Consider the following 24,602-nt stretch of genomic DNA (forward strand, 5'->3'; position numbering starts at 1 on the left):
ATAGAAGGGGTTAATCCGCAGTGATTGCCGATACTGGGGGGTCACAGGACCCTTCTCGGCATTGACCCAGGGTGCCTGCTGATTGATTTCAGCAGGCACCTAGTTACGATCTCCGCCGGCCGCGCGGCGGTGATCGGAAATACACAGGGCATACAGGTACGCCCTGTGTCCTTAAGTACCAGGACATCAGGACGTACCTGTACGCCCTGTGTCCTTAAGAGGTTAAAGGGCATCTGTGAGCAGATTTGCACTTATAAACCTGGCTGATCTGTTACATGTGCACTTGGCAGCTGAAGGAATCTGTGTTGGTCTCATGTACATATGTGCCCGTATTGCTGAGAAAAATTAGGTTTTACTGTATGTAAATGAGCCTCTAAGAGCAACGGGGACGTTGTCATTACACCTAACTGTGACTCCTTCTGCACTCTGACAGTGCCAAGCATGATGATGTTTTCATTGTCTGGCCCTGTCAATCAAAGTGGAAAGGGTGCGGCAGTTGCAGAGAGAGCAGAGCCTCTAGGTGTAACTGCAACACCCCCATTGCTTCTAGAGGCTCAGTTGCATATATTGGAACATCATTTTTCTCAGCAATGGGGACACATATGAACATGGGACCAACACAGATGCCTTCAGCTGCCAAGTGCACATGGGACAGGTCAGACAGTGTCATAGGTGCAAATCTGCTGGAAGATGCCCTTTAAAGGGTATATCCTTCCGTTATGCCATCACCTTATTATATGCTAATTCCCCTTTAAGATCAGTACATGGGGAACATTGGTGGGATCCCATCTGTTGGACTGAAAGTGCTGTACATAAAAAAAACTATAAAAAGCGAAGAAAATAATACAATCTCTAGGAGTGTGCCCCCTGTTTTCAGCCTCTGGACATCCAGTATGCTATACCGGCCACCTTTTCTTTTCTAATTTATTTAGGGATATTTATTTGGTAAATGTTCCTGACATCTGTCCGGTGAATGTAATGATGCAGCGGGGCATATTTATGTCCTGCTTGTTTTAATGCTTCTTCTCCTGTGTTTGCAGAATGAGGTGCAGAACATCAAGTTCAACAGCTCAGGTCGTTGTGAGGCCCCCCTGGTCCGCACGGACAATCCTAAGAGCTGGTACGAGGATGTGGAAGGCTGCGGGATTCAGTGTGAGAACCCACTGTTTACTCAGGAGGAGCATCGGGAGATGCACATCTACATTGCCATATTCAGCTCCGTCACTATATTTTTCACCTTCTTCACTCTGGTAAGCTGCTGGACAGCAGAGCACACTGATTACTGTAGATCACTGTAAGACGGCTTTTAGGATCCCATAATGGTTCATATTAGGCTGTAATCACACTGCGTTCAGGATCCTCCGATGGAAACCTCAGACGTATGCTACTGACAGACATCCATCACCCATAGGTGCCTATGTTAAACACAAGTATATCGCATGGTATATGTTTTTTTTTTACTGGAAAAGCACAGTCCTTCCAAACTGTATCCCTGACATGTACCGCATGTTAGGTGTCTATGGGTATGTTTGATGTATGCGTCAGCACTGCTTTCTTGGCACGTACGGCAAACATGCAGGGGAAATGCAATGTGAAAGGAGCCTTAGGCCCCTTTCAGACGAGTGACGTACCCGCTCTGACCTCCCAGCACTGCCGGGGTCACATAGCATTATATTGATTTATGATGCTGTGTAACCCTTACAGTTCTGGAATGGATTAGATGACACTGACATAATGCTGTCAGTGTTATCCAATACATTCCAGACCTTAAAGGGTTACATAGCATCATAAAGTGAACAGAGGGTGACACTCACACGGCTGAAAGGGGCCTATATTTTTCCACAAGACCTGGACCTGCAGAACCAAACTTCTGGTTCAGTAGAATTGTGGTAATGGAAAGGTAGGTTGTTTGTGACCGCATTATGTGAAGTAGGTTATCCTTCAAAGGTTTCTTTTAGGCTACATGCACACAACCGTATGTGTTTTGCGGTCCGCAAAATACAGATGGCGTCCGTGTGCGTTCCGCAATTTGCGTAACAGCATGGACAGCTATTAATATAACTGCCTATTCTTGTCCGCAAAACGGACAAGAATAGGACAGGTTATATTTTTTGGGCGGACCACGGAACGGAGCAACGGATGTGGACAGCACGCGGAGTGCTCTCCACATCTTTTACAGCCCCATTAAAGTGAATGGGTCCGCATCCAAGCCGCAAAAACTGCAGCTCGGATGCGGACCAAAACAACGGTCGTGTGCATGAGGCCTTACATGCATTCTTCACCTTAGTTGATTGATAAGAAGATTCCTAATTTATTTCTCTTTTCTCTTTTTTTGCCAGGCTACATTTCTTTCAGATTGGAAAAATTCCAACCGATACCCTGCAGTCATCCTTTTTTACGTCAATGCCTGTTTCTTCATGGGCAGCATTGGGTGGCTAGCACAATTCATGGACGGTGCCCGGAAAGAAATAGTTTGTCGTGGAGATGGCACCATGAGACTTGGAGAACCCACGTAAGCTCTGTGCATTTCACAAACCTCTTTTGAAGTTTTTCATTCAGGATCAGCAGTCTGCAGATTAAGGGCTCATGCACACAGCTGTTGCCCTTTTTGCGGTCTGAAAATTGTGGATATGCAAAACACGGATACCGGCAGTGTACGTTCCACATTTTGCAGCATGTCCGCCCATAATAGAACTGTCCTATCCATGTTCGTAATAAAGACAAGAATAGGACTTGTTATATTTTTTTTTGAGAGTGCATCGGAATGGACACATGGTGTGCTGTCCGCATCTTTTGTGGCCCAATTGAAGTGAATGGTTTTGCATCTGGTCCACAAAAAATGCGGATCGGATGTGGAAAAAAAACATCCGGACATAGCCTGTAGGACATGAATGGATTATAGTACTAGCTGGAGAGAATCTTCTGCTTGGGTGACACAATCTATACAAGGCTTGCATTGTTTTTCTGGTTGTGTGATGTCATATTACCACACCGCCGCTTCATCCATGCATATAGCTACAAAGTGAGGCACATAATGTAGAAGCTCATGCTTTTTATCCTTTCTGCTTTTTTTCAGATCAAATGAAACTCTCTCTTGTGTGATCATCTTTGTCATTGTTTACTACTCCATGATGTCAGGGGTGATCTGGTTTGTCATGCTGACATACGCTTGGCACACCTCCTTCAAAGCTCTGGGCACCACTTACCAGCCACTCTCTGGCAAGACCTCATACTTCCATTTGATCACTTGGTCCATTCCCTTTGTGCTGACTGTGGCCATCCTGGCTGTGGCTCAGGTAAGAAGACTACATAATGCAGTTCTGTTACAGTGGTCTGTGGCTAGCACACTGGAGCTGAGCTGCAATACCAGACACAACCCATGGACAGGAGAGGCGCTGTTTCTGTGAAAACATTTGTCAAATATATAGCTATATTACAGCTTTTTTTACTGTTTTGGTGTTTCTTGGACGTCAGCTTTTCAGTTTAACTACATTTTAAATACCTAAGATCTCAGCATTTTGTGTATTATCAAATTAGTAATAGTACAGGGATGCAATCGGCTCATGGTCCATTTATAGTGCTTTCTCTTTGTGCTCCCTGTTCACTTGTGCAGGCCGTCTCCTCGTTGCGGTGTCTTTAACCGCTTGTAAAAGTGCCATAAGTTGTAAACATTTTTCATTTTGTAATAATTAAAACATAATTTTTTCCCTATATGCCAGATAAGTCTCATACCAGAACATGCTGCACTTTGATAAAACAGCCACGAGCTGCAAAAAAACTACAAACCAACATGGGAGACATTTACGAATGGCATTACACCGCTATTGTAGTATAAAGAGTCGCAAATTATGATGCACTCCGTATGTGCACCATAAGTTGTGACTTTTTTACGCTTCTTGGCACTTTTCCAAAATGTCGAGAAAAGGGGCAGGGGTGTAGCGGAAGGGGCTGGGCTTCACACCACATGATTTACTATAACTGTCACCAGAAAGTGACATCGGTGCCATTAATAAAGGGATATTTCGGTTATAGTTACCTGCAGTTTTTACCTCTCTCTGCATAGATGATAACTGCTAGATCGGTGGGGGGTTTGGATGTTTGCATGGAGTGGTGGTTAAGCATCTGCACTACTGTTCTATTCAAAGTCTGTGGTCCTGACATAACTGCCATCACTCTGCCATCCCTGCCGTTCCACTCAAAGGGTGGACACGGGACCATTATGGTGATTGGTGGAGGTTCTAGTGGTCAAACCCCTCCCCTTCCCGATCTAGCAGTTATCCCATATTGCATAAGACTACTTTCACATTAGTGTTTTCAATTCCGCTATTGAGATCCGTCATAGGATAGCAGAAGAAAACCCTTCAGTTTTGTCCCCATTTATTGTCAATGGGGACAAAACTGAACGAAACAGAATGACCAAAATGCATTCCGTTCCGTTTGGCTGCGCTCCCATCGCAGACAGAATAATGCTGCAAGCTTAGTTTTTCTGTCTGCCATGTGGTGCGGAGCAAGACGGATCCATCCTGACACACAATGTAAGTCAATGGGGACGGATCCGTCCCCCATTGACTTTCAGTGGTGTTCAAGACGGATCCGTCATGGCTATAGAAGACCTAATACAACCAGATCCGTTCATGACGGATGCATGCGGTTGTATTATTGTAACGTAAGCGTTTTTGCAGATCCATGACGGATCCGCAAAAAACGCTAATGTTAAGTAGCCTAACCCGTTATAACCAGAATACCCTTTTAGGCTTTAGTGTTACCTGTAATGAAAATCATTTTCTCCATTTTTTGTTAGCATTTCAGATGATTCAGGCAGAAAACGGACTGCAGTAAATAGTGGCCAGTATTTGGCTCGTACTGTAAATCCACGTGGCAATGAGGAGAAATGAGGCTACAATGCACTTTTCCAGTGGCTGCTATGGCCTACTATTTATGAAGTCCTCGAACATATTTCACTGGCTTCAAAAAGGATGAGACCAGGCTGGGAAATGCATTAAAGTAGAGCAGACAAAATGAGGCTTCTTTGGGTAACTCTTCCACCTTTTGGCTGCACTAGTTTTAATAAGGCTCCATTCACACAACAGTGGAAAACCGCCATGTGACAGCTTTTTTTTAAATGGCTGTCACAAGGCCATTTTTAGAACCATTGCAATCTATGGTTCTATTTCAACAACGTTTTTTTATTTTTGTTAATGACCCATTAATAACATCCGTCAAAACGTAGGAAGTCCTATTTTTGCCGGTATCACTGACTATTGGCCCCCATACAGTTGAAGGGGTACGGTTTTTTTTATTTATTTTTTATTTTTTTATAAAGCATCTGTTAAAAAAAACTGCCATTAAAAATGGGCCACTTTGCCATTTCAAACGGCCGTTTTTTATAACGAATGTGTGAATGTAAAAGACATACTCCAAAGACATACTAATAGGGACCTTAGATTGTGAGCCCCATTGGGGACAGTGAGTGATGCTAATGTCTGTAAAGCGCTGCAGGAATATAGTAGAGTAATAATAAATGTACCCATAGACTCAATGTGTACTCTCTACAGTGACCACAAGGTGGCATTGTGGAACCATGTCTTTCAATGAACACACTGTATTAGGCCTTATTCACAGATCTGTATTGCATGAATCCCAAATAAGACCCCCATAGAATTTTATTTTCAAGGGAAAAAAATAATGGCATGCTTTGATGCATATTGTATAATTGTGTGCATGTCTTCAAACGGCACGTGACTCGGCAGTATGCAACGTGCTGCTTGGGGGGCACGTCACCGCTGAGGCAGTCATTGGCTGCAGTAACACACATGACCCCGTCCCTGCAGGAAGTTCACATGGGGGGGACTGGAGGTGCAGCAAATACAGCTCTGGACCCAAGAATCTGTATAATTCCCTTCACTTGTCCCATGGGGTGGGGAATTAAAAAAAGCAAATCATAGCCAACCCCTAAAGGCCTTGTCTTTTTATTTAAATTTTTATCGATCTGTCTGTACTTTTGAAGTGTACTAGCAAAATGTTACATTTAAGTAAAAAAAAATATGAAGAACACACGTGAGACATTTACATTTGTGTCTTAATAGGTGGATGGTGACTCTGTGAGCGGCATTTGCTTTGTGGGATACAAAAACTACAGGTATAGAGCTGGCTTTGTCTTGGCCCCTATTGGAATTGTCTTGGTAGCTGGAGGTTACTTCCTTATACGAGGTGAGAATATATGAAGTTGTTAAAAAAAATAGCTGTCTACCTATTTTTTTTTTCTATCTATCTCTCTATCTGTCTCTATATTTCTCTCTCTAACATATCTATAAAAAAATAAACAACTTACTTGCCTTTAAAACGTCCCTCCTCTCCCGTGCCGCTCCCGATTCCTGTTGGGCCCTTACTGATGACGTCACATTTATAGTTCACGTGACCACTGCAGCCAATCCTTAGCCTCAGCGGTCATGTGTGCCTGAATGAAATGTCACTACTGAGGCCAGTGATTGGCTGCAGTGTCACGTAAATGATGAATACCACATAACCGCTGCAGTCGACCCAGTAGGGATCAGAGTGGCAGGTACCTTTGTGGCACCGCCTCTGTATATATTTTTATTTTACGTAGCTTTGTGCTTCCTGTCTTATTTTGATAAATCTTTAAAGGGATTCTGTCACCAGGTTTCACCCCCTCCAGATAAAAATATGGTTATGTTCAGGGAGCTTTAACCATTCCTAATGTGGTCTTATAAATGTAATCTGTAGGCTCATTTTGCTAAAAATACGCTATTACTAACCTGTCAGTCATAAAAATAAGGTGCCCAAGGGGATGTAAATGGCTCCAAGCTGCCGCCCTAACCTGCTACCGTTCGTGCCCAGCGCCGCCTCATAATCTTCTGTGACGCCTCCAGCTCTCCTTCTGTAACATCGCTGTGAAAGCCTCCTGCTCGCTCTCTCTCCCTCCCCCCTCCTCCCTCCTCCCTCTGTAACATGCTGTGACGCCTCCAGCTCTCCCTCTGTAACATCGTGGTGAAAGCCTCCCTCCTCCCTCTGTAACATCGCTGTGAAAGCCTCCTGCTCACTCTCTCTCCCTCCTCCCTCTGTAACATCGCTGTGAAAGCCTCCTGCTCTCCCTCCCTCCCCCCTCCTCCTGCTGCTGTAACATTGCGATGTTACAGAGGAAGGAGGGAGAAGGGGGGAGGGAGATAGAGAGAGCAGGAGGCTTTCACAGCGATGTTACAGAGGGAGAGCTGGAGGCGTCACAGAAGATTATGAGTCGGCGCTGTGCACGAACGGCAGCAGGTGAGGGCTGCAGCTTGGAGCCATTTACATCCCCTTGGGCACCTTATTTTTATGACTGACAGGTTAGTAATAGCGTATTTTTAGCAAAATGAGCCTACAGATTACATTTATAAGACCACATTAGGAATGGTTAAAGCTCCCTGAACATAAACCTATTTTTATCTGGAGGGGGTGAAACCTGGTGACAGAATCCCTTTAAAGCAACTCTGCAAAGAGAGGGTTACTATTCCAGGCAGCTTTTTGTACATTGTACTATTTATTAGTTTCTTTTTTCTGTTCCTTAGAAAGCTAGCTAGAAATGCACCCCCATAGGGCCATCATTCATCTTTCCCCAGGGGCGGAATGGGAACTGAAAATGGCCCTGAAAAAAAAAAAGTGGCCCCAAGTTGTAGACAGGGCTAAGTTGACAGTAGGCAAGGCCTGCAATACTGTAGTGCAGCATAAAATACCGCCCCAGGAAAAGCAGATACCCCAGTGCAGCATAAAATACTGCCCTATCACCATACTACGGATGGTGATACCGTTGAATTTAGGAAGGCACCCTCAGTTGCTGGCCAAGTGCATATGTACCTGATGCTTCTAGCATTAATTAACGCTGAGAACATCAGATCGTTATGTACCTGGCCAACGGCTGTGAGGAGGGCTCGGCTGCCCCTTGTGCATCGGCCCACCGGGAAATTTCCCTGTAAGGTACATGGCCCGTCTGCCCCTTTCTTTCCTTCACTACTTAATGTCAAATATGCCTAGTTATACATTGATGCGGGAGCGGGGGGGGGTATACAGTATATGTCACCGTGTTTGGGAAAGCTTGTGAGACCACTGGAGGAAATGGCAATAGTTGTGGTTGTTACCCAGAAAGAGATTTTATGACCAGTTAGTATAGGATGAATCAAGGACTTGTATTTACTGTTGGTCTCTGTAGTGTTGGACGGACAGAACATAAACTGTGAACCTGTTAGCTGTCGGTCTCTCCGCACACACTGTGGAGCCTTCCATATGATGATAATGGAGTGCACTGAACATGCAGTTCTCTTATAGGTGTGATGACGTTGTTTTCCATCAAAAGCAATCACCCTGGACTACTTAGTGAGAAGGCAGCCAGTAAAATCAATGAAACCATGCTGCGGCTAGGTAATGCTTTGCCATTCAAATGAAATCATTATAAAGTCAAGTTTGTAACGATGTAGCATCATGCAGAGAGTACATGTTATAAGTAGCTCATGCTTCTTGTTACAGATATATAAGACTCACACAATATACGGTGTGTACATATATTGGTCTGTGGCAGATTTATGAGCTATACGTCATGTATACCCTGAACTCAATATGAACAGACCCTAAGGGCTCATGCACATGACAGTATTGCTTTTTCAGTGTTTTGCGGTCCGTTTTTTACGGATCCGTTGTTCCGTTTTTTGTTTCCGTTGTGTTTCCGTCTTTCCGTTTCGTTTTTCCATATGCCTTATACAGTATACAGTAATTACATAGAAAATTTGGTCTGGGCACAACATTTTCAATAGATGGTTCAGCAAAAAACTGAACGGATACAGAAGACATACGGATGCATTTCCGTATATGTGTTCATTTTTTTTTGCGGACCCATTGACTTGAATGGAGCCAAGCACCGTGATTTGCGGACAAGAATAGGACATGTTCTATCTTTTCACGGCATGGAAATACTGAAACGGAATGCACACGGAGACACTTCAGTATATTTTGCTGAACCATTGAAATGAATGGTTCAGTATATGTTCCGCATACTGAACACAAAAAACGTCCAGTATACTGAACGCAAAATACGGTCGTGTGCATGAGCCCTAAGTCAGTGTCCTACTGTATAAACTGCATTGGTGTGATTGTGTAGTTCTATCTACATTCGTCATAATTTTTATGTCTTTTTATACTGATTTCACGTTAAATTGAATACAGAAGTTAGGGGGTTTCACTGTACAATATACAGCATGGGCAAGGGAGTACACAAATCCCGTAGGCCCCCCGCCCAGTCTTCCAAGTTTCCCAATAGATATGTTTTACGATCACTCCCTGGTACCGCAGCGTGCAGTGCCCTGATTCAATTTGTTTTTGTTTTATTTATTAAGTGGAACAAATTTTTTATTAAAAAAGGTATAATAAAAAAATTCACCCCAACCTCTGTGCCAGAAAAAGTTGAATAGGTGCTTCATAAATACGGCACTCATGCTGAACACCACATTTCTCAATGTATTGATTATTGACACCTTGAAACTGGCAAGATACATTGATAGATCTGCTTCTGTTCTATTACAAAGCTGACTGCCTGCAGCCACCACTAGGGGGAGCTCGGTGCACAGGAATTTACACATCATTTAGAAGAGCAGAAGAGATCCCATTGACTACAATGGGGTCCGTTCGGTTTCTGTTCGCGTGTCTGCTTTTTTGGGTGAAAATGGAAAAGAAGGTCCTGCATGCAGGACTTTTTTGTCTGCTCTTTTTGGCGGAATCTGCGACGGAGGCCCCAATGCATATGTCAACATGCTCTGGAACGGAAGCTGAAAATAATCCCTATGCAATGAGCTGTGACTCGTGGCGGCTGCAAGAAAATGCAGTTTTCCTTTTGGGAACTGAGCCTCGTAGAAGTTGTGTGGTCTGCCTCCAATGAAGTATGCCGCTGAGCATGAGCAGGCGATGAAGTTACTTGCACATCCTATAACTATCTGTCCTATTGTACCCTGCACAGACCAGGGACTTCTGCACTAGCAGTAGGGCAGACCGCTGGGAACCTGCCTTTCCTCCCATTGTTTTTCCATTCTATAAAACCTTATAATCCTGGCACTGTGCCAGGGAAATTAGACTTATTGTATATAGCAAATGGCCAGTGTAGTATTCTCCATATGTTAACATTTAAAATGCATTTGCATCTAATGCCTGTTAAGCAGGCTTTGGTAATCCTGTACACATACAAGTCTCATAATGCAGATGTAATACTCATATTTCCAGCCAGGATTAGAACATTAGAGCTATCAAATATGTTACAGGAAAAGTATACCAGCACATGGCTGGATTACTGGTCCCAAGCTGCATAGAAATCCATTTATTTAATGGCGCACAATACAGATGTAAAGGGTCAAATTACTATGAAATAATGTTATAGTGGCGTGTGTATCTGTCAACACCAATTTATACTTACCTTGGTAGTACGATTTGAAGATCCTAGAGATTTGGATGGTTTATGACACCATCAGCCCAGGTGCCTAGTTAAATGCTCAAACAAAACGATTTTAATTCATTAGAAAGAGTATTTCATTGTATAGAAGACCTTAAGGTTCATAACGATACTAGGCACTAACAGAGTCATGAACCAGCCGGATGATCTGTGGAAGACTGGAGATCTTATAGAAGCTCAGTACTTATACAGGTGAAACTCGAAAAATGTCACCTCTAATGTTCTAATCCTGGCTGGAATTTTAATATTGTGCAAAAGTCCATTTATTTCAGTAATGCAACCTAAAAGGAATTGCAATAATGCAGCTTAAAAGTAGAATTTTGTGAAAAGGTTCAATATTCTAGGCTCAAAGTGTCACACTCTAGTCAGCTAATTAATCCATATCCCCTGAGAAAAGGGGACCTGAGATTGTGACTTTGGGGTTTCATAAGCTGTAAGCCATAATCATCCAAATTATAACAAATAAAGGCTTGAAATATCTTCGCTTTACATGTAATGAGTCTCATATGTTAGTTTCACCTTTTAAGTTGCATTGCTGAAATAAATAAACTTTGCACAATATTCAAATTTTTTGAGTTTCACCTGTATATCCCAGCATTGCCGTGTGTCTAATGCTTTTCTACATTCTCTGTTCCAATACAGGAATATTTGGATTTTTGGCATTTGGTTTTGTGCTCATCACCTTCACCTGTCATTTTTATGACTTCTTCAACCAAGCCGAATGGGAAAGGAGTTTCCGTGAATATGTTCTGTGAGTATTGCAATTAACTAGGCAATTCAGAATGTATCTGGGGTGATAGCACTTAGCAGGTGACTTCACTTGTCATCCATTGTGTTTATGTAGACCATAAGGCCACCTTCACACGTCTGTATTTGTAATCCAAAACCAGAAGTGGGTCCAAGACCTGTAGGAGGTTCAACGTCTTTCCAGTATATCTTTTCTCTGTAGGTTCCACTCCTGGTTTTGGCTTCTTATTAAAAATAATGACCAAAATATGCAGGTGTGAAAGTGGCCAACATAGTCAGCCTAAGGCCTCTTGCACACAAATGTATTTTCTTTCCGTGTCCGTTCCATTTTTATTTTTGCGGACCGTATGCAGAACCATTCAATTCAATGGGTCCTCCCAAAAAAACGGCAGTTACTCCATGTGTATTACGTTTCCGTATGTCCATATTTCCATTCTGCAAAAAAATGTTCTATTATTGTCCACATTTCGGACAAGGATAGTACTGTTCTATCAGGGGCCAGCTGTTCCGTTCCGCAAAATTCGGAATGCACAAGGATGTCATCCGTATTTTTTGCTGATCCGTTTTTTGCGGACTGCAAAATACATACGGTCGTGTGCAAGAGGCCTAAGTGACTTGGTTAAAGCCTTCCTCTATCATTGTCATTTCTAGCCAAAATGATATCATAGTGAAAAAACTATAACAAAATATAACAATGTTAGGTATTGTAAGAGAACAAGCCAGCGTGCAAGACCTCATTAGTCAGTGTAAATGGGAGCCTCTACGGAATACTCTCAATTTGTTGTCTCACCTGGGACATTGGTGGCATACTGCTAGGATCTGCCACCAATGCCAGACAGATGCAGGTCCCACCTCTAGAACAAAGAGAACGAGAGCACACTGTGTGTGCGTGGCCGTCCTCCATTCATTTCAATTGCAGTTCCTTAAAAGTGAATGGAGGCGGTGGCCGCGCTTGCGCAGTGTGATCGCCAATTATTTCTATGGAAATAGCTGAGCACAGTGCTTGGCTGTTTTTGGTGATCCCATAGACATAGATTGGGACACGCACCAATCTGACATTAGTGGCCCATCCTAGCAGTATGCCACCAATATTCCAGGTGAGACAGCCCCTCTAAAAGCTGAAAATAGTTACTGAAATAGTATTCTGACATCATACGTAACAAGTTTAAAGTGTTAAAGTGTTTTGTTTGTTTTTTTCAAAAAAAATTGGTGTTTACTATTGATGACCTATCCTCATGATAGGTCATCAGAATTTGACTGGTTGGGGTCTGTCTCCCAGCAACCCCATCGATCAGATGTTTGAAGAGACTGGGTGCTCCTAGGCCTGTGATGTCACCTTCATTAGTCACATGTCTAGGCGCATTTAAGCGAATGAGCCTGAGTTGCAATACCAAGCACAGCGGCAATGCATTGGACGGTGCTGTGGGTGCTGTGCTTGGTAAGCATTTACTGATCTATGTATTTGTTTCACAAAGCATTACTCAAGGAGCCCTCCACTGGACATGTGCAATCTACTGTTTTTCAGATGTGAAGCCAATGTGACCATTGCCACTGAGACCAACAAGCCAGTTCCAGAGTGTGGCATAAAGAACAGGCCCAGCCTCCTTGTAGAGAAGATTAACCTCTTTGCCATGTTTGGAACTGGCATAGCTATGAGCACATGGGTGTGGACCAAAGCAACCATTATTATTTGGAAGAGGGCCTGGTGCAGGTGAGGTCTGAAATCAGAGGTTCATTAAAAACACACATTCTTGTTTCAATTATTTTTATGTTTTTCAAAATAATTAAAACAATAAGTGTCTCAAATCATAAGACAAAGAGGAGGGAAGACTGATTGCTCAGTAGTTGGCAATATTACATGGCCTGATTCTTACTCGCTGAACTTATGGCATGTGCTGTACTGTCGCTCCGATTTACTAATGTGACTGTGCCTAGAATTTGTCTAAAAAGTGGTGCAAATTGGCGCGATTCTGGTGAATTTTTCACACTTAGGCTTACTATACTTTTTTGGACTTGCTCAAAAAGGAATGTGGGTGGAGCGTCATAGGAAAGGCGCATGACCTAAGATGCGCAATTTTTTACCAAAATTGCACTACAATTCTGCCATATCATTCTGTCATCTCAAATTAAGCTAACCAATAGTCATAGAAAAGTATCTGTCTTTGCACTCCGTTTATCATCCAGCCTGAGCTCCTGTGATAAATCTGGTGCATGTCTTGACAGCTTAGTAAATCAGGGCCAATGTTTTGTATATCATTCATGAACACATTAGTTTGCTTGCACAGCAGCGATACCTAGTAGTGTACCCACAATTTAATTTTACACTGGAAACATACTGATTTTAAATTCTTCTTTCCGGTTATGGCTACACTAGGCACTCTTTCCACAGCAGAATGTCAAAGGGGGAAACCCATAGTGGGAAGGCGCAGTAGGTTAACATGCTGAGGATGGAAATTCATCACACGGGTCATCCGTGTGCTTTCCACATCCGTATGTCCGTTCCAGCAAAATATATAATATGTCCAATACTTTGTCACGAAATGTGGACCACAGACCCACTGAAGTCAATGGGTCCACAAAGAATGCGGATGCAGCGTGAAGGGTATCCGTATTTTGCAGATCTGCGATTTACAGACCGCAAAATACATATGGTCGTGTGCATGAGGCCTAAGGGTAGAAACAAATGTGGCGGGAGGTTAAAGGGAACCTGTCAGCACCAAAATGGACCATAAACCGCCAGCAGTACCGAAAAAGCTGTTGACATCAAGTTTCTAATGATGTTCTTGTGTAAGATGTCCGAGGTGCATGATCACTGGAAAACAACTTTTATTCCCCAGCGGGTCGCATGCAAATTAGGTTATTGAAGTCAAGCTCACCGCACCCACTTGATGGCCTTTTATACTTTAATTACTATAATCACACATTTCTATTAGTAAAATAGCTCTAAAGTGGCCCATTATGAGCCTTAGCAACGCTCCTCTGTCTTCTGTTTATATAACACAGTCAGCGTGGAGCAAGTCTCCTCAGTTATGTAAACAGAAGACTCAAAATGGGCCACTTTAGAGCTATTTTCTAATAGAAATGTACGATTTCAGTAATGAAAGTATATCACAAAAATGGTCAGTATCACTGCCCCGATACATTACAAAAAAAAATAAAAAAATAAAAAAGAGGTACTGCTGGCGGTTTATGGTCCATTTTGGTGCTGACAGGTTCTCTTTAAAGGAGTCATCCCATGACAAACACTTATTCCCTATCCAGAATAGGGGATGAGTGTCTGATCAGTGGGGTCCAACCATTTGGACCCTCGCCTATCATGAACACAGGAACTCTGTTTTTCCCCCATATAAATGGAGTTGCAGTTACATGTGTCCTGCCATTCATCTCCTTGGGACTGGCAGAGATAGCCATCTACGAGCTTTCATTCTAGTCTGATATTTAGGAAAAACTCAAGGTTAAGCTTCACAATCGTAATAAAAGAAACCTGTGTTACAAAGAAGTATAACTTGTTTGGTTGGAATAACCTTTATATGTCATCCTATGCTTGTCAGGATTTTGGGGCGTAGTGATGATGAATCCATAACTTGTTTGGTTGGAATAACCTTTATATGTCATCCTATGCTTGTCAGGATTTTGGGGCGTAGTGATGATGAACCTAAGAGAATCAAGAAAAGCAAGATGATTGCAAAGGCATTTTCCAAACGGAAGGAGTTGCTTAACAACCCTGAGAAGGAACTATCTTTTAGTCTGCACACAGTCTCCCATGAAGGACCGGTTGGTAAGTACACCATTAAAATTAAAAGGCTGTATGTAGCTTTTAGTCAGCTAAAATACACACACTGGACTAGTTTATTTCAGAGGCCAAGGGTGGCCAGTAAGCTATTAGCTCCTGTAAAGAAGGTATAGGGTTACATTGCGCCCAATAGTCTTTTGTAACCTACGAGCACAGCGCCATCCACTGGATAGCAGCTTTGCTAGGTATTGCAGCTCAGCCTCATTCACTTTAATGGGAGTATGCTGGACGAACGTGACGTCTCTGGCCTAGGGAGAGGCTGCAGGGCTCACTGGAGCCCTGAGGTCTCTTTGAATAAAAATCTTGGAAAACCATGTTAAAATGTGAAACTACTCCAGTACTAAAGTGTTGTAGTAATACACTTTCATCACAGGCCAGGGGAAGGGTCCCAGTGGGTGGCTTCATGGCTCCTTGTCCTGGGTCATCAATTTGTGTTGGTATCATTATGTGTGATCTTTTTAATCCTCAGCTGGTTTAAACTTTGACATCAATGAGCCATCTGCTGACATGTCTTCTGCATGGGCGCAGCATGTTACAAAGATGGTGGCTAGAAGAGGAGCCATATTACCACAGGATGTGTCTGTAACTCCAGTGGCAACTCCAGGTAATTTACAACTCCCATTTGTGCTGTGATCTTTTTCATTATCACAATTATCATGTGGCTGCCTCATGTGCCAGGAAGAGGAATATCTTTCCAGAGTTACCATTGTTGAAATGGTTGAGAATCCAGATCAATGCTCGGTCTTCACACTGCGCTTCAGTGACCGGTTTGCAATATATGACTGGAAAGCTCCTGGCAGATACTGTATGTTAAAGGGGTTCTGCACTTTGTTCAAACTGATGATCTATCCTCTGGATAGATCATCAGCATTTGATCGGCGGGGGTCCGACACCCGGGACCCCCTGCCGATCAGCTGTTTGAGAAGGCAGCGGCGCTCTAGCAGCGCTGCGGCCTTCTCACCGTTTACCGCTGACTCACTGACGTCACAACTTGTATCACTGGCCTGGGCGCGGCTAAGCTCCACTCAAGTGAACAGAGCTTAGCCGAGCACAGGCCAGTCAATACTAGCCGTGATATCACTGGGCCTGCGGTAAACAGTGAGAAGGCCGCGGCACTCCTGGAGCGCCGCTGCCTTCTCAAACAGCTGATCGGCAAGGGTCCCACGTGTCGGACCCCCGCCCCTCAAATGCTGATGATCTATCCAGAGGATAGCATGCTGGATATCAGTTTCTGGGCCAAATCCAGACTGATGGCAACCCCTTGCCTGGTCACTGCTTGGAGTTTATCACAATTTCTGTGTTTTTATTTTATTTATTTTTTGTTCACACACTTTTTGTGGATTGACCACAGGTTTTGTATGAGATTAAGATGAAGGGGGGTATGGGGGTATTCCTGGCCATGGACCCAAAATTGTAATGTTTGGTTCGCAGAGCAACTTTGTTATTACTTTTCCTTTGTGACGTGGTGCCCCATCATGCTGGAAAAATCTGTGTTAATCACTGGATTATTTGGAGAGGTTGCTCTTGGATGATGTTTTGGCAAGTGATAACTAAGTGGCTCAGTGAACAAAACATTGAAATTTTGAGTCCATAACCAGGAAACTCCCCATATCTAAATGCCATTGAGAACCTGTGGTCAAACCTCAAAAAGGCAGTGGACAAATAAAAACACAGAAATTGTGATAAACTCCAAGAACTGTTTAGATTGCCATCAATCAGGATTTAGCCCAGAAGCTGATATTCAGCATGCCAAGGCTAATTGTGAAACTCTTGAAAAAGAAGGGTCAACGTGGGATCGTCAATAAAAGTAAAAAAAACATATGAAATGCTTAAAATTTTACTTCAGTATAGCATAGAAACATCTGACAAAAAGATTGGAAAACAATAAAGTTGCAAACTTTGTGAAAACCACAATTTGTGTCAGTCTCAAAACTTTTGGCCACGACTGTACATGAGCATATCTGTTCAAAACCATAGTAATCAAATTTAAGCCCAAAAATGTTTTTCTTTCTCTGAAACTTTGAATTTTTTTTGTATTTCAATCCATAAACAATTGTAAGCATTAAATCACAATACATCCACACCAAATTTTGCAGATATGGTGTAGATCTTTTGAAGCTTTTCCTGTGTAAAACACTCAAACATCTAAAACATAAAATTCTGGTATATATGGGTGTACCCAAAAAGCCAAAACTATTTTTTGTGTGTGTGTGTGTTAAATATTTCTTAATATTTGCCTTGTTCTTTTCTGTGAGCATTAAGCTATGATACCTTTCATAAATCAACATTGCCTAAAACCATTTATCCTTCTTTAGTGCCCCCTGAAGAGAGAGAGAACATGTGGCTGGTAGAGGCAGACAACCCTTATGGCCTAGAGAAGAAGACTAAGAAGAAGAAAAGGAGAAGGAAGAAAGAGATCAGACCAATGGAGGAATCAAGGGGTATGGAAAGCTATCGACATCGGATATCAACTGCTGTGCCACGCCTTCCAAAGCTTCCTGCCAAACCTGGTCTAGTGACTAGGTCTAGGGAACCTCAGGAAATAGAAGACGCTCTTCCAGGATCATGCAGAGAGTACCAGAGATGGCCTCCTCTACAAGGAAGTCTATACCATGTTGAGACCAGGGATGACCGCCATGGATACAGAAGTTATACTCACACTAATTTAATGTCTCATCCCTATTCTGCTGATGAGTTTCCCATTGCTGAACAGAGTAATGTTCAGTTCATACCACAGCCAAAGTGTGATGGAACCTTCCAGCATTCAAATGGGAATCCCCAATTATATAATATGGGGAATGTGGGGCACCGTACTGAAAGAACTCAAACTAGAAGAGCAGGGTTTCCCCCAATGCATTCCAGGGCAAACCTGATGGATGCTGAACTAATGGATACAGACTCTGATTTCTAGTAGCCAAGTAGACATGTTTACAGACTTTTTCTTAAGTCCAATAATTTAGAATGGATCATAGTTGCAGGCTGGTTGACAATGGCCTGAGACAAAAACACATGCAGATGTCAAATGAGATCTGAACATGGATGTTTCATCTAAGGCTTCGAACATGAGATGAAATACGATACAAAAGACTTCCTAGGACTGAATAACAGAAGAATGTACATGTTACGATCACCTTCGTTGGAGTTCACATGATGTGTGGGTGTGGCTGGGCGGCCAATCCAAAGACAACTGATCTATCTAAATTATTAATATTCCCCAGTAATACCGCAACACTGCCACCACTAAGGTTTGTTTCAAGAGCTCACACACTTACAGAAAGACTTCAGTTACTCCCTCCTATCTCAATATAATCCCAGTTTACATTATTTAAATACTACAATATCCTCCCAAACTATTATCTAAACAGGTGCCTTGTGTGCTTCAAGCTTAGTACGTGGATTCGTTCAAGAACACAAGCCAGAACTTATTAAAGGGAGTTTAATATGACAAAAAGAGTAACAATACTTATGTATATATAAAAGAAAAGGTGTAACAAAAGACATACAGAAATACAATATATAGCAGTTTCCTAAAATAAAAGGAAATAAACATGAAACTTAACACTCATGTACGGTAGATGGCATAGGCTCTGGTACTGGGACAGGCAGAAAAACAGGACAAATCTTCACTACTTTGGTGAACCCCAAGAAATTACGCCCAGCCCTAGTTTTTCATACCTTATGAACCTTTATCTTTCTATATCCATTCCCCCCATCCTCCGATGTCACTGTGCAGGATCTGATAATCATGACACTCTTTAATGACGCCAGACCTGTGTTATCTCTGGTTCCTGAGATGTGACTAGCTAGAAGGCAACTTCAAAGGCCCTAGAAGAGAAGACCTAGATCTGCACACACAAACATATATACAGGAATCACCAGTGAGCGGAAAGAGCTGGACCCAAATTAATATCAATATTTGCAATAGTGTATTACAAAATCCTTTTTACTGTTTGTTCACAAAGCAGCTATGCAGCTTGCTCTTCAACTCACTTTTGGGGTTTATCTGATGGGGGATGTTCTGCTGGACAATTATTTATTATGTACAGAGCAAATGTATTGTCCCAAGTAAAATAAAATTTCTTAACAATTGTATAATCAGAACAAGCTGAAAGAAGGTACTATCTATCTGTCTAATGATGGTACTGACTAAACTTCTTCTGTGGAAGTGGCTTCTGGAAGACAGACCATTGCGCCCTTTTAAACCTTTTACACTGAGGCACAGGGTTCTCATGTAATAATTAGCTTTTAGCAAGTGCTAAACTGAAGATTCATACTTACCTGCTCCCCACTGCTCTGGTCCTCTGTGATGCCTCCATGTTCCGTTGTGATGTGCCACTTGTGGTCATGTCACCTCTGAAGTCAGTCATTGGCTTCAGTTGAGCATGTGACCATGTCCATGTTGCGCTGTAGGCACTGGAACATGGACGCAGAAGAGTCAGTGTGGGGAGCAGGTAAGTATGAATCTTCTATTTAAAGAGACAGGCTGCAGGCACTTGCCAAAGGCTGATTATTCGTGGAGAACCCCTTTAAGTTATACCCCTGCACAGAATATGTTTGGTGCCTTTTATAGAACCTATGTGCCTTACAGAGCAGATGATTTCACCAGGCCATTTGATTATAACAGTCTAGAAGCAATAACCACCCAGTGACTTAAACATAATGGGTCTCAACAGACCATCTTTGTTGTCCGGGGCTCCACCTTGAGCATTAGCGTTTTACTTTGGGGGTAGAGAAATTTTATATTGATGGAACTTTTGTTGGGAGATGGGAAAGGAAAGTTTTGCAGTGCAATTTAATGATTCCCAAAACTGTTCCCCAAAAAGTTCAGAAATAACTTGTAGTACAAGTTTATACTTTGGATTTATATGCATATTTACTGGAAATGCTGGGTTCACATCACCGTTCTTCTGATCCTTCAAAAGAACTGAAAAAAACTGAATCTGTGCATCATTTATGTACATTTGACATCCGTTTGATTCATTTCCGTCAGAGATCCATTTTTGTAGACGGGGAAGAAAAAAAGTACTGCATACAAATGGCTCAGACGGATGCCAAATGTGCTTAACTGATGCACGGGATCAATTTTTTTTTTTTTCCTTGTTTTTTTTTTTTTTTGTCTGTTCTGATGGATCAGAAGAACGAATAAATAATGGTGATGTGAAATCCCCCCTTTAGCTGTGTAATTTAGCTGTGTGTTCATACAATTATGTGTCATATTACTGTACATGTTTTGTATACCACCATAAAATATGAACAGCCTTAAAGGGGAAGCTATATCATGCACCTCATGGCAGAAGCCTTTGGCTGTTTATTTATGTCTTGGTGGTGTTTTTGTTCTGTTGTAAATTAATGGGTTAAATTCTTATTTTTTGTATATCCAGTAAAACTAGCACCTCTAAGATACAGGTACTTTAACCCTTCCACATAAGTAACTGACTGAGACATGTTGTGCATTGTGATAGACTGTCATTAATTTTGCAGGTCTCGAAAGTATGCTTTCCTATGGAAAGTACCGGTAAATATTGGTCTTCAGTCTCAGCTTACATTCTTTCCTATTATGAGAACATAACTGATTTTGTGATTATGTATTTTTTATATGCTTGGTTTTTAGTTTTGTTTTATATTTGTGTTTGCATACGGATATTATCCCCTTTAAAGGTACAGTCGAGGCCATTAAGAAGTGCAGAACTCTTCCCTTTCGGTGCATTTTCTTTTTAAAAAATGTATAGAAAATTTGACTTTTAGAGCAACTGGGATAAAAGTTGAAGGAAACAGATTTATAAGGGATAGCATGTTTGTGGTATCATTTAGAACCCTGTTTCCATCATCTAATAAGCATTGGTGACAGCTTGTTGCACTCCTGCTGGACAATGTGTGTGTGTGTGTGTATGTATATATATATATATATATATCATAAAGCCACATGTACCCAGTTAAATTTATGCCATGAAGGCTAGTCACCCAAATCTGGTATGACGTTAATTTATTTTATATACATGCTAGAAGTTACCCGTTTGTCTAGAAAAACTCTAGGCTTTTTTTTTCTAATGTAACACCTTCTTGCTTAGTGAAGACTTCCTGAAATTTGGAATTTACCAAGTGTGCCGTCATTGGTGCGCCACATAAGGCTACTTTCACACTTGCTTTCGGAGCGGATCCGCCTGGTGTCTGCACAGACGGATCCGCACCTATAATGCAAACGCTTAGATCCATTCAGAACGGATCCATTTGCATTACTATGAACAAAAAAAATAATTCATATTTTTTTTTTTGTTCATGATAGTGCAAACGGATCCGTTTTGTCTTTACACTGAAAGTCAATGGGGGACGGATCCGTTTGAAAATTGAGCCATACTGTGTCAACTTCAAACGGATCCGTCCCCATTGACTTACATTGTAAGTCTGGACGGATCCGTTTGCCTCCGCACGGCGAGGCGGACACCCGAACGCTGCAAGCAGCGTTCAGGTGTCCTCCTGCTGAGCGGAGCGGAGGCCAAACGCTGCCAGACTGATGCATTCTGAGCGGATCCGCATCCACTCAGAATGCATTAGGGCTGGACGGATCCGTTCGGGGCCGCTTGTGAGAGCCTTCAAACTGAACTCACAAGCGGAGCCCCGAACGCAAGTGTGAAAGTAGCCTAAGCTGTGTTCCAGTATTTTGATGGGCTGTTTAGTAGACAGAATGAACACCCAGATATTATATTCAATCTGAAACCCATCCTAGATCTTTGATGCAAGTCAGAGGAAAGCGCTCTCGGGCTATATACATTTTTGCAACAAATGGTCTTCATTAAAAATATTTGTATTTGTGTCTTATGCGCCTCCATAGTAACAGACCACAAACAACCTTTGCGTAGTCTGATCACGTCTGCCCCGCTATTAACAAAACAATAAATGTGGGGAAATATATTTCTTGAACTATTAATTAGGAACATTGATGAAATCATTAGAAACGTCTATTCATGTATACTATAAATAACAGGACCTGACCTGGGCAAGGTGCATTGACAACTTTATTTACAAATGCCTAAACAGGCAATGGAACCTATCTTGGCCCGGGTGCAAACTAATACTTCACTTTTATTATAATGTTCATTAAAATGTGTCACTAAATTTGAATGTGAATCACAACTTGTTGAACTACAAACAAAGAAACAAAAAGGCTCCTAAGGTGTTAGAAACACAGTCTGTAGTCCACTGTTGGCTGCCCGTTACCCCTGAAGAAGCCAGAGATACTGGCGAAACATGTCAGGGGGCAGTTCTAGGTTTTAACAAGCAGTCATGTTTCCACTGTTAGAGTTAAAACAGTAGTCCGGCTGGTTTACTGTGACCTGTTGGCACCATTAGCAGGTGCCATTTACAGTAGTTGCAACTGTGTTGCCAATGTCTGCAGCAACTGTTGGTTATCAAGTAGTACTTTCAGTTGTATTGTGGGTTGAGGGAATCAGTCCCCCACTGTACATTGACACCAAATTAGATATAGCTGATAATCAGGTTGAGTTGGCAATTTAATTTGCAGACTAGGCACGGCAAAAGGTTGCCTATATAGCTTTTAGAGTTTGTGCACATCGCCTCTAACTGACTATACTATCAATCCTAACAGTGGACTACAGACTGTGTTTCTAACGCCTTTTTGTTTCTTTGTTTGTAGTTCAACAAGTTGTGATTCACATTCAAATTTAGTGACACATTTTAATGAACATTATAATAAAAGTGAAGTATTAGTTTGCACCCGGGCCAAGATAGGTTCCATTGCCTGTTTAGGCATTTGTAAATAAAGTTGTCTATTCATGTATGACACTTTCCCCAAATAGCAATCCAATCACAAAAAAATAAATAAAATGCAAAATATTGGAACACTTGCTGGCTATAGGTAGGATCTATGGTCCGTGCCACAAATGGCACGTTTAAAGGATATGTCATTCTCTGAAAGTTATTGTTCCATGTGTAGAATTTTGAGGGATGTCCAGCAAGCCATTTTCTAACATGACCGATACAATTTACAGAAAATGACAACATCCCTTTAAAATAATTGTTTATGAAGGTAGCTGTAATTTTGTGAAGTATTTATTTTACTTTTTTTGCTCCTGTCTTCTATTCTGAGCTGTGGTCACATGACCATGTCCATGCAGCTTTTTCCTATTTCCTGTTATGTTACATCCATGGGTGTGTCAGAGCAACAACAGAGGCAGTGATTGGAGAGTATCCATGTAACTAGCTGGGTGGGAGGAGCTATAAACTGCTAGAGCTGTGAAAGAAGTGCATCATGGGTTTGGTTGGATACAGGAACAGGAAGTGCTACAGACAGGATGGAAACAAACCCGAGGGATTTGTCTATATGGTGAAAACAAGTCAGGAGAGTCCAAATAAAAAAATAAAAAAAAAGCATGGGGAAGATGTATGCATGAGCATATCTGTTAAAAACCATAGTACTAATTCCAGAAAACCCCTTTAAGTGCAGGCCCACAATGATTCTTCAGGTAAAGGGACATTGGAATATAATCGGGAGCTGCTACAGGTAATGTAGCCCCCTGGATGCATTTATATACACTACAAACATAAGGTATGTAAGACACTTGTTAACATGTACATAGACAGGAATGTGGAATGGTCTCAAGTGCGCATTTAGGAAGGAGTTTGTGCATTGAAACTGCGCCTGCAGCTTGAACATTGTAAAATAAATTCAGTATTTTGGTCTCCTTTTTTATTTTTAAAAGATTCCTATATTTTTAAATGTCAAACACAAGATGCTGGTACCAAAATACTTTTTGTATCTTTATACTTGTAAATATGAATTAATAAAATGTGCCTAATTTTATGTTTTCTGGACTGTTTGTGGGATGGATACATATTCTATTAGGACTTTTTCCCTATTGTTAGATCTATGGGAAATTAAAGAGCTAGTCCCTCAAAGGGTAAGACCACATAGTGTGGCTGACCAGGCTCCGCCCACTGTAATCTGTGGTCACTTGATTTTAATGCAAGATCATGCACCCATTGACTGCCAAAAGTGGGTGTAGCTTGGCTATGTGCAGCCAGCTGCTTTGTGTGGTCTAAAACCTAATATAGAGAAAAATCCTCTGTAGAGAAAGCAACTTCAAGCGGTTTTAGGGGTTCATATATTCATGACCTATCCTTTTTATTCAGTGACTGGGAAGCAGGTGATATAACTGTGTAGATTTAAAGGGAACCTGTCACCCGTTTTACGGTGTCCTAACTAAGGGCAACATAAATAAGTGACTGATTCTCTTAGCAAAATGCTGGGTCACTTTCTTTAATTGACCCAGTCAATCTGCCAACATCTTGTATTGAAAAGCTCCAGCTGATAATGATGAGTCCTGAGTATTTATGAGCTTCTGACTCTCCCTGCCCACCTGCTGCTGAATGACAGTTATTTTCCATAGGAATCAGCAGCAGGTGGGCAGGGGAGTGGCTATAGCTCTCAATTAAATATACGCTGGACTCAATGACATCACGCTGGACTCAAATCGGCTCATTAGCATGTGGAATGCGGCATCTTTGTGTGTATATTATGAGGTAACCATCTGTCACACCAGTAAGTGAATACATCTAAGGTAC

At 41.9% G+C, this 24,602-nt stretch overlaps 1 protein-coding gene across 1 annotated transcript in view; it reads left to right on the forward strand.

Annotated features, from left to right (window-relative positions):
- Positions 1-21,236, forward strand: part of SMO (smoothened, frizzled class receptor) — a 50,568-nt gene extending 29,332 nt beyond the window's left edge. The window contains exons 3-12 of the mRNA XM_044279964.1: positions 1,041-1,250; positions 2,340-2,512; positions 3,077-3,296; positions 6,087-6,210; positions 8,320-8,412; positions 11,126-11,234; positions 12,756-12,941; positions 14,860-15,008; positions 15,493-15,627; positions 17,339-21,236. Coding sequence (XP_044135899.1) covers positions 1,041-1,250; positions 2,340-2,512; positions 3,077-3,296; positions 6,087-6,210; positions 8,320-8,412; positions 11,126-11,234; positions 12,756-12,941; positions 14,860-15,008; positions 15,493-15,627; positions 17,339-17,934 — 1,995 coding nt within the window. The 3' untranslated portion in view covers positions 17,935-21,236. The remainder of the gene's footprint in view (positions 1-1,040; positions 1,251-2,339; positions 2,513-3,076; positions 3,297-6,086; positions 6,211-8,319; positions 8,413-11,125; positions 11,235-12,755; positions 12,942-14,859; positions 15,009-15,492; positions 15,628-17,338) is intronic.
- The last annotated feature ends 3,366 nt before the right edge of the window (positions 21,237-24,602 follow it).

This window comes from Bufo gargarizans, chromosome 2, assembly GCF_014858855.1.
Source record: "Bufo gargarizans isolate SCDJY-AF-19 chromosome 2, ASM1485885v1, whole genome shotgun sequence".
NCBI lineage: Eukaryota > Metazoa > Chordata > Amphibia > Anura > Bufonidae > Bufo > Bufo gargarizans.